The sequence below is a fragment of the Dipodomys ordii genome, unplaced genomic scaffold (genome assembly GCF_000151885.1).
Source record: "Dipodomys ordii isolate 6190 unplaced genomic scaffold, Dord_2.0 Scaffold50, whole genome shotgun sequence".
NCBI classification, from domain to species: Eukaryota; Metazoa; Chordata; class Mammalia; order Rodentia; family Heteromyidae; genus Dipodomys; species Dipodomys ordii.
This window is the reverse complement of record NW_012267266.1, coordinates 5,170,502-5,181,155: the sequence shown is the minus strand read 5'-3', so window position 1 is coordinate 5,181,155 and position 10,654 is coordinate 5,170,502. Positions and strand designations below refer to the sequence as shown.

Here is a 10,654-nt window from a genome sequence, read left to right as displayed (position 1 = left end):
GTGATTACATAGTTTCTAAGTCACAAGTTCATTCTAACTTTCCTGGAACAAATTGTCTATCACAGTCTGTAATATATAACAGTGTTCACATGTTATACACCATACATGTGATCAGCAGCGTGGGGATATTTAGTAGTCCCAGCCCATCTTTTGCTCAAGGTTAGCCCTCACTACTTGAGCCACAGCTCCGCTTCCAGCTTTTTGGGTGGTTAATTGGAGATAAGAATGTCACAAATTTTCCTGTTTAGGCTGCTTTGAACCACAATCCTTAGATCTCAACATCCTGAGTAGCTGTTTACATCTTCTATATATACAATTTTACTAGTCTTGACTATTATTCACATTGACTATTGGAGACTAATTATATATATAAGTTCTATCTATCTATCTATTTATTTATCTATCTATCTATATATGATATCATCCCTTCTAGGATTTCATCTAGGCTACACAATTAGGATATTTAAAGCAATTCAAAGACAGTAGAGGTGATGCAAATTAAATAGCCAAAATGGCACATCTGAAAACAAGATTTTCTGGGAGGCTGGTTGTGGGGCTTGAACTCAGGGCATGGGGGCTGTCCTTGAGCTCTTTTGCTCAAGACTAGTGCTCTACCACTTTGAGCCACAGTTCTACTTCCAGTTTTCTGGTGGTTAATTGCAGATAAGAGTCTCACAGATTTTCCTGCCCAGACTGGCTTTGAACCACAATCCTCAGATATTAAACTCCTGAATAGCTAATATTACAGACAAGAGCCACCAGTACCTGGCTTTTAAAAAGATTTAAATGACTAATTTACAATAACTTTAAAAACGAGTTTAAGATGAGTGTGTATTCTTTACATTTTATGATTTCCAGAAAGGAAATCATAGTTCTAATAACAGACATAAAATGCTGGAGCTGAGCACTAGTGGCTCAAGCTACTAAGGAAGCTGAGATGGAGGATCTTGGTTCAAAACTACTCCAGGTAGAAAAGCCCAACAGAGGGCTGGGAATGTGGCTTAGTGGTAGAGTGCTCACTTAGCATGCATAAAGCCCTGGGTTGTATTCCTCAGTACCACATATTTAGAAAAATCTGGAAGTGGTAGAGTGCTCTTGAGCAAAAGAAGCTCAGGGACAGTGTCCAAGCCCTGAGTTCAAGCCCCAGGAGTGGCAAAAAAAAAAAAAAGCCTAACAGACTCTATCTCCAATTAACAAGCAAAATGCTATAATGGAGGTATGGCTCAAGTGGTAAAATTCTAGCTCTGAGCAAGAAAACTGAGGGAGAGCTTGAGACCTTGAGTTCAAGGTCTCGTACCAGCACAATAAACAAACAAATAAATAAATATCTGGTGTGTGTTGGTACATTTTCATGTAATCCTTGCAATAATATTTATGAGAAGTGTTATCTCCATGCTATGAATAAAGAAACTGCAGTCCAAGAAACTTGTCAGTCATATTTGAATTAGTGAGCCCAAACTCCCTCACTCTAGACCCTGAGCCCTTAGTCACTAAGCATTTGCAGCAATGTAGTCTACCATTTTTCTACATTGTTTTTAAAGATAATTTTCATTGTGCATGAGAATAGCTTTCATTTCACAACACCATTTAGATCAGGATAACTTAAAAGCTATTCAAGGTTAGAATCTAGCCCTTGAAGCCCAATTATACCCTATGTGAAATGTTTTGTATTCTGCAGAGCTTACATAGGATAAAATTCCTTGATTGGTGCTGGAAGGCTTTAGCAGGGATTCATTTAGCAACAAAACTTACATTCCAGCTAACTGTACTTCCAGAGGTCCTGAAGAATGCAAGAGACCTACAACAGATAGATATAAAGAGGAAGACATTATTCTTGTGCATGCATCCTACATTCCTCTGATTTTCTTCATTACCAGTAAGCCATAGTAATTTCTAAGGCTGAACTCTTTTTTCTTTTTGTCAGTCACGGGGCTTGAACTCTGGGCCTGGACACTGTCCCTGAGCTCTTCAGCTCAAGGATAGTGCTCTTCCACTTGAGCACAGCGCCACTTCTGGTTTTCTGGTGGTTATACGGAGATAAGAGTCTCATAGACTTTTCTGCCTGGGCTGGCTTTGAACCAGGATCCTCAGATCTTAGCCTCTTGAGTAGCAAGGATTATAGGCCTGAGCCAGTGGCACCCCACTCTTGAACACAAAGCTTCTCAACTAGTACCCATTTCATGGAATAAAGTACCAAGGTACAAGGTACAACACCATGAGAACTTAAAAATTTACATGTGTCATCAGAAGAAAAAAATGTTGAACAACAGCACACTATGTAAACCTATGTAGGTTTTGTTTCTTTTTTTTTTGGTCAGTCATGGGATTTGAACTCTGGGCCTGGGCGCTGTCCCTCAGCTCTTCAACTCAAGGCGAGCACTCTACCACTTGAGCTACAGCGCCACTTCCGGTTTTCTGGTAGTTTATTGGAGATAGGAGTCTCACGGTCTCTCCTGCCCGGGCTGGCTTTGAACCGAGATCCTCAGATCTCAGCCTCCTGAGTAGCTAGGATTACAGGCGTGAGCCACCAGTGCCCGGCTAGGTTTTGTTTCTTAAGTAGAATAGAAAGTTTATCACTCAAAAAAACCTGAACCTTGCCCATATAATTGTAACCCTTCTGTACGGTATTTTCACAATAAAAATTTTAAAAAAAAATCTGAAATTAGCCAGATGCCAATGCCTCATACCTATAATTCCAGCTACTCAGAAGACTAAGAGCTAAGAATCAAGTTTTCAAACCAGCCCAGGCAGACAAATACTGGAGATTCATCCTCGATTAACCAGCAAAAAGTCAGAACAAGAGGTGTGGCAAAGGGATAGATTGCCAGGCATGAGTGAAAAAGCTGAGAGAACAAGGCCCTGAGTTTCAAGCCCCAGTACAGCAGAAAGAGAGAGAGAGAGAAACAAAGAAACAAGTGGAGTGCTGGTGGCTCCAGCCTGTAATCCTAGCTACACAGGAGGCTGAGATCTGAGGATCGCGGTTCAAAGCCAGCCCGGGCAGGAAAGTCCGTGAGACTCTTATCTTCAATAAACCACTTGAAAACCAGAAGTGGCGCTGTGGCTCAAGGGGTAGAGCGCTCGCCTTGAGCTGAAGCACTGGGACAGTGCCCAGACCCAGAGTTCAGGCCCTACAACCAACAAAAATAAAAATTTTAAAGAAAGAAAAAGAAAGAAAGGAAGGAAGGAAGGAAGGAAGAAAGAGAGGCTGGGAAGTTGGCTCAGTGGTAGAGCACTTGCCTTGCATGCATGAGGCCCTGGGTTCGATTCCTCAGCACCACATAAGCAAAAAGAAAAAAGCCGGAAGTGGCGCTGTAGCTCAAGTGGTGGAGCGCTAGCCTTGAGCTGAAGAGCTGAGGGACAGCGCCCAGGCCCAGAGTTCAGGCCCCATGACTGGACCCCCCCCCAAAAAAGGAAGGAAGGAAGGAAGGAAGGAGGGAGGGAGGGAGTATGAGAGAGAAGGAAGGAAGAAAGGAAAGAAGGAAAGGAGAAAAAAGAAAGAAGAAATAAGAAAAAGGGAAAAGAAAGGGAAGGAAAGAAGGAGAGAAATTAAACAAATATTACAATGATTAATTAGTGTAGCATTCCTTTTGGGCACAAACCTATAAATCTAATCATCAAAGTCTGTCTTTTCTCCCACCCACCCCCTCCTGCCAGCAGTACTGGGGTTTGAACTCAGGGCTTTGCCAGCAAGTACTTTACCTTTTAAGCCAAGCACTGAGCCCTTTTTCCTTTTAATTATTTTTCAAACAGGGTGTCATGTTTATGCCTGGGCTTGGCTATACCGTGATCCTCCTATTTATGCTCTTTCTTGCCACAACTGTGATGAAAGGTGCATGCCATCATGCACAGCTTATTAATTGATGTGGAAGCAGGTGGTCTTGCTAACTTTTTGCTTAGAGTAGCCTGGAACCACAGTATGATTGACCTCTCTCTGTGAGACACAGTTCCACTTCTGGATTTTTGGTGGATAATTGGGTATAAGTGTCTTATAGACTTTTCTGCCCAGGATGGCTTTGATCCTCAGATCTCAGCCTCCTTGAGTAGCTAGAATTATAGGTGTGAGCCACAAGTGCCAAAGGGTTTTTTTTAATGTTGGTTTCTTTGCCTCTAATGAGATAAAACTAAGGCACAAAAACTTCTCATACCTTTATTCATTCATTCCTGCCTGTAATTAGTCAAATTTTGTTTGTAATTAGTCAATATTAGTCTTTGAGCCTTTTTCAAATGCAGTACACTATTAGTGTTTTTATTTTCCCACTGACTTAATCATTCCACTAAAACATCCTAGTTACCCACAAAATTCCAGCTGTCTAGTCAGGATCTCTACTTTTACCAACTTGCATATCTATCTATCTTATCTTTTCCTTAAAAAGATATTCTTCCCATCAAGCCCTTTACCTTCCTTCTCCCTACCAGTTTCATCAAGGTCTGAAGAAGTGGTAAGCTGAGTGGCAGACATCTCCCCACTAAGATTCGAAAGATCAAGGCAACGTTTTGGAGTTCCTCTGTTGAGACATAATAATTTACCAAGATCCTCATTAGTATATAATATCCTTTAAAAAGCAAAGGTCTGTGATCTTCATTTGAAATACCTCTCCATGATTATCTCCATGACTTGCAAAATATAAACACTATTCAAATACATTTAATTGCTTTTATGTCATTGGAAAAAAAAAACTTTTTTGTTTGTTTGTTTTGCTGGTCATGGGGCCTGAACTCTGGGCCTGGGCGCTCCCTCAGCTCTTCAGCTCAAGGCTAGTTAGTGCTCTACCACTTGAGGCACAGTGCCACTTCCAGCTTTTTCTGCTTTATGTGGTGCTGAGGAATCGAACCCAGGGCCTCATGCATCCGAGGCAAGCACTCTACCACTGAGCCAACTACCCAGCCCCAGAAAAAAACTTTTTTATGGTGGTGGTAGTACAGAGGTTTGAGCTCACTTTGAACCATGCCTCCAGCCCTCTTTAAAAAAATTATTTTTAATGAGGGTCAAAGTTTGTTGACTGAGTGGGATCTTCACCTCACATTCTCTCTGTCCCGTTTACCATGAACATGATATTTGATTTCTCCCTGGAGTCCCTAGTATTTTTCAAAAATTGTTATTTGCTAGTGATGTATAACAACATAACAAGACCAGAATTTAAAGCACAATAACACTAAAGAAACCAAGTCATATAATGTAACAGATGTTTCAGACTTTTTTTTTCCAGACACCACAATTTAATTCTCACAAGGTAGGAAGACATTATTCCTACTAAGACAGGAAACTAGTATTACTTCTGTTTCACAGAATAGTAGCTCAAGGCAAAGGAGCACACAGACAAGGGCAAAGCTGGGACTTTAAACCCTGATCTGTGAACTAGGATAATTAAACATGTTGGAAAAGGTAAAGGAGACAAGGTATAAAAATAAAAGTGGGGGCTGGGAAGGTGGCCCAATGGTAGAGTGCTTGCCTTACATGCATGAGACCCTGGGTTCGATTCCTCAGCACCACATATGCAAAAAGAAAAAAAGCCGGAAGTGTTGCTGTGGCTCAAGTGGTAAAGTACTAGCCTTGAGCTGAAGAGCTGAGGGACAGTGCCCAGGCCCAGAGTTCAGGCTCCACGACCAGACCCAATAAATAAATAAATAATAAAAATAAAAGTGGATTTACCCAGACAAAATGCTTAGGTTTGCAGAATCAGCAGACCTGGGAAGATCTGAACAGATGGTGAAGGAAGTGTCTCTCTCCAAGAGAAGGTGTAACATCTTCCTCTGTTTAGACTTAAAACGAGATTCTTGGCCAGAGCTTTCCTCCTCTCTTGTGGATGAGTGTTCTGTAGACATGGTCTCCAATGCTTCACCAAGAAAACAGAAAACCCAGCTAAGAGAAGAACATCACAAACCGTTCAGCTTTCCCAATCTCCCCCACTCTTTCCAGCAAAGCCAACGATCGAAATTGGAGGATAAACTCCTCCAATGAATCACGATTTGGTTTAAAGGTTCAAAATTGCACTTGCAGGCCAGGCGCCAGTTGTTCACATCTGTAATCCTAGCTACTCGGGAAGGTGAAATCTAAGGATCACGGTTCGAAGCCAACCCAGGCAGTAAAGTCCATGAGATTCTTATCTCCAATCAAAAGCAAAAAATATTTTTTTAAAAAAGTTGGTAGTGGTGGAGCTGTGAGTCAAGTAGTAGAGCGCTAGCCTTAAGCAAAAAAAAAAAAAAAAACTCAAAATTGAGCGAAAGTGGAAGTTTTCTTGCTTTGGGGCAAACAGCTCGACACTCCTGACCGAAACTCCAGGCGCACTGGGCAGCTGGCTCCTACTGAGCTCTGCGGCGCCAACCGAGTCTCCAAGCTTTCGTGGCTGCGAGCTTACCTCGTTTGGAGTCAGATTTGCCTTTAGGGAAAGGAAATGTGCAGGGACTGAACACAAGCAAAGATACAAGCGAAAAATAAAAAAGGAAAATCTGAGGGAAAAAGAGGCAAAGTTCAACTCCACAGCCAGAAGACGAAAGCATTCAAACCTTCCGCCCTCCCTACAACCTATCCCCACCGGCCTGTAGTTTGCGTCAACCAATCTCCGCGTGCGCTCCTAGATCCCGCCCTCCAGCCGTAGCCAATCCTTAGGTCCGTATATTTATATTTTAGGGGCGTGAGCTTTTATTTTAAGGGCTTGACCTTACTTTGGAAGGGACTGGATTTGTCCCGCCCCCGGGGATGACGATGGGTCCTCTAGCTGCCAGTCTACTGAAGTGCGCGTAGATCCGCAGGAAGCCTGGAGCACCATTGGCTCTCCTCTGACCAATCACCACCCACTTCTTGTACTCTCAATTCCCTGGGCCCAACCAACCCCGGGAGATTTAAATTGCTGCTTGCTAAGGACTATCACTCCCTTGGATGCTGCTAGGAAGGGTTATTTGGAGTGGAGAGTGTTTCTTTTTATTTGCTTTTTTCGCCTCCCTCGTGTTATTTCGCTTTATTTTGGTAGCCTTCCGCTGGATATGGAGCATTTGCAGCTGGTTTGTTAGGTGTTAGGGCGAGACAGCTGTGTGTGTTTATGCTGAGCGTCAACCAGGTTGGATGACTCTGTTAGTGCAACTCAAGAACGCCAGGTTATGTGGGTAAAGAGAAATTCTTTCTCTGAGGAAATAAGGGAGTTGAACACCCTTTTATCGTAATCCTTCATTGCCAGTCCAAAGAACCTCAGGACTGAGGTGTAGCTCAAATGGTAAGAGTGCTTGACAATAACGCCGAGGTCCTGACTTCGCTCTTAAGTTTGTGGGAAGGAGAAAATATTAAGGCTTGGCTATTTATAGAAATTTGAACATTGATAAAGTGGTACTTAGAAAATTATTTCATCCTCATTTTCTAGCTTACATTAATTATACCAGGGTGTGGGGTTCATTACTACATTTCCACATGTTTAAATATATTCCAGTCAATCTTATCCCCTCCATCACTCTCTCATTTCCATTCCCTCCTTCCCCAAACAGGGTTCATTGTATTACTATTATAGTGCTGGGACGTGCTAAACAGTCACTGAAATACATCCCAGCCCTACAAATATTTAAGGGGTTGAGGGTGTGTGTGTGTGTGTGTGTGTGTGTGTGTGTGTGTGTGTGTGTGTGTGTGTGTGTGTGTAGCTTTTGGGGAGTTAATTGGAGACACGAGTCTCATGGACTTTCCTGCCCCTGCTGGCTTTAAACCTCTCAGCCTCCTGAACAGCTAGGAGTACAAGTGTGAGCCACTGACACCTGAAGTTTTTGTTTGTTTTTTGGCCAGTCCTGGGTCTTGAACTCAGGGCCTGAGCACTGTCCTTGAGCTTTTGCTCAAGGCTAGCATTCTACCACTTGAGCCACAGTGCTGCTTCCAGCCTTTTCTGTTTATGTGGTACTGAGGAATCAAACCCACACGCTAGGCACAAACTCTACCACTAAGCCACCTTTCCAGCCCCTGAAGGTTTTTGTTTTTGTTTTTGGTCAGAGAGCTGTCTCTCAGCTCTTTAGCCCAAGGCTAACACTCTACCACTTGAGCCACAGCACCACTTTTGGTTTTCTGGGTGGTTTATTGGAGATGAGTCTCACAGCCTTTCCAGCCTAGGATGGCTTTGAACCATGATCCTCAGATCTCAGCCTCCTGAATAGCTAGGATTACAGGCGTGAGCCACCACGTCCAGCTCTGAAGATTTATTTTGAAATACTATGAGGATGGTATGCACATAAATGAGACATTGACCATCAATGTTGGGTGATGATAGGAAGGTGTTCATTATATAATTGCTTTTTCATCTGTAGAAACTGCTTCCACAGAAAGATGTGTGAAAAGTCTTTGTGCTCCAGGATAGAGATGGTGAGTGTAGGAGTCAGCACAGAGCCTTGTCATGACAGGTAAGTTAGAAAATCAAGCTGGGGAGTTAGGGAATGTGGGATTAGTTGATTTCTGCTTTGATAACTTCTATAGTATGTATCTCTTTTTTTGCGGGGGGGGGTCAGTCATGGGGCCTGAACTCTGGGCCTGGGCACTGTCCCTCAGCTCTTCAGCTCAAGGCTAGCACACTACCATGTGAGCCACAGTGCCACTTCCGGCTTTTTTCTTTTTGCTTAGGTGGTGCTGAGGAATCGAACCCAGGGCCTCAGGCATGCAAGGCAAGCACTCTACCACTGAGCCACCTTCCCAGCCCCTATAGTATGTATCTCTTTCAGGTGGGAAATTGAGACAGATGAAGCTGTCTCTCAGAGATGTCAGAAGCAGATAGATTATGGCAAGTGCACACCTGGTTATCAGTGCTTTTTGCAGCAGGTCCCCAAGTGAGTACTGTTGTGAGTGGTCACAATAAGGATGTCAACCAAATGGTTCTAGTCCAATATCAGGTGATGGAAAGATACTAGTGTGGGACTGTTCTGATAGAAGCACAGCATTACTAATTCTCCTGTAGTTTAATCTCAAAAATAAGCTTCTGAGAACAATCCAACAAAAAATAACTCTTTAAGTCAGAGGAAACACTAAACTTCTAATTTCCCTAACATTGTTTTATGGGAAAGGGTAAATTATGTCTTTTAAATATATAACAGGGCTGAGAAGGTGGCTCAGTGGTAGCGTGCTTGCCTTGCATGCATGAGGCCCTGGGTTCAATTCCTCAGGACCACATAAACAGAAAAACACTGGAAGTGGCACTGTGGCTCAAGTGGCAGAGCACTAACCTTGAGCTGAAGTGCTCAGGGACAGTGTCCAGGCCCAGAGTTCAAGCCCCACAACTGACTATATTATATATATATATATATATCACGCTGGGCTCCAGTGGCTCATGTCTGTAATCCTAATTACTCAGGAAGCTGAGATTTGAGGATCAAAGTTTGAAGCCAGCCTGCTTCTTCATTCTTTTTGTTGTTGTTGTTGTTGTTGGTGGTGGTGGTGGTTCAAGCTAGTGGGCTTGAACTCTGGGCCTGGGTACTGTCCCTCAGCTCTTCAGCTCAAGGTGAGTGCTCTACAACTTGAACAACTATGCCACTTCAGGTTTCCTGGTGGTTAAGTGGAGATAATAGTCTTATGGACTTTCCTGCTCAAGCTGGCTTTGAACTATAATCCTCAAATCTCAGCCTCCTGAGTAGCTAGGATTACTGGCACGAGCCAGCAGCATCTAGCTGAGAGATTCTTATCTCCAGTTAATTACCAAAAAAAACACCAGAAGTGGAACTGTGACTCAAGTGGTAGAACATAAGCCTTGAGCAGAAATATAAAAGCTTAGGTCAGGGCCCAGGTCCTGAGTTCAAACCCCAGGACAAGTGTGCATGCATGCGCGGGTGCTCGTTCGCGCACATACCCACCCACACACCCACACACCCACACCAGGTTATGTCAAATATTGTCTTATATCTTGACTTCTGAGACAGCTTAATATAACTATCCAGCAGAAAGAATGTTAGGGAAATTAGTGAGAAGTTTAGTGTTCACTCTGATTTGAAGACTGATTCATTTTTTTTCTGATCCTACATCTTAGAGAATCCGACTCCTTTATTCACTGTGATAAACAATGAATTGGTTTTTTTTGGGGGGGTGGTCAGGTTGTGGGGCCTGAACTCTGGGCCTGGGCACTGTCCCTCAGCTCTTCAGCTCAAGGCTAGCGCTCTACCACTTGAGCCACAGCGCCACTTCCGGCTTTTTTCTTTTTGCTTATGTGGTGCTGAGGAATTGAACCCAGGGCCTCAGGCATGCAAGGCAAGCACTCTACCACTGAGCCACTTTCCCAGCCCAACAATGAATTGTTTCTTTTTCAACTTTACCTAGACTTGTCACCAGGACAAAGTGACAGCCAGGACTGCACCTTTGAACACCAAACATGAATAGAAGGTACAGCCATTGTTCCTGGGATACCCAGATCAGGCAGTGGAGAAGAGCTCTGCATAACTGGGACCTCCCCCCCCCCAAGCCAGCCTCTGCAGGGCAAGGGGGTTGAAGGGTGTGTTCACTATCCTTATTTCCTCCCGTGAGTGGTGAGCTGAGCCCTACCAATTCCCACATTACAGAACTTAACTTTTATTGAATGGAAAGGGAAGATCTGCTTGATGTTTTCTGATTCTTTTGCCTCTCTAGACAAGGAATGGAGAGTCTCTTAGAGCAATGAATTCTACCCTTTTGAATACTTCAGGATGACTGGCTCTAAGCTCTGGACCACTC

The 10,654-nt window shown here is 43.4% G+C and overlaps 1 protein-coding gene across 1 annotated transcript in view; it reads right to left on the bottom strand.

Moving 5' to 3' along the window:
* The window catches only part of Cdc25c (cell division cycle 25C), a 42,969-nt gene extending 36,506 nt beyond the window's left edge, over positions 1-6,463 (bottom strand). Inside the window, exons 1-4 of the mRNA XM_013020312.1 lie at positions 6,357-6,463; positions 5,651-5,834; positions 4,399-4,505; positions 1,753-1,798 (exon numbers count right to left, since the gene is read on the bottom strand). Of these exons, the coding sequence (XP_012875766.1) occupies positions 1,753-1,798; positions 4,399-4,505; positions 5,651-5,823 (326 nt within the window). The 5' untranslated portion in view covers positions 5,824-5,834; positions 6,357-6,463. The remainder of the gene's footprint in view (positions 1-1,752; positions 1,799-4,398; positions 4,506-5,650; positions 5,835-6,356) is intronic.
* Positions 6,464-10,654: the final 4,191 nt, after the last annotated feature.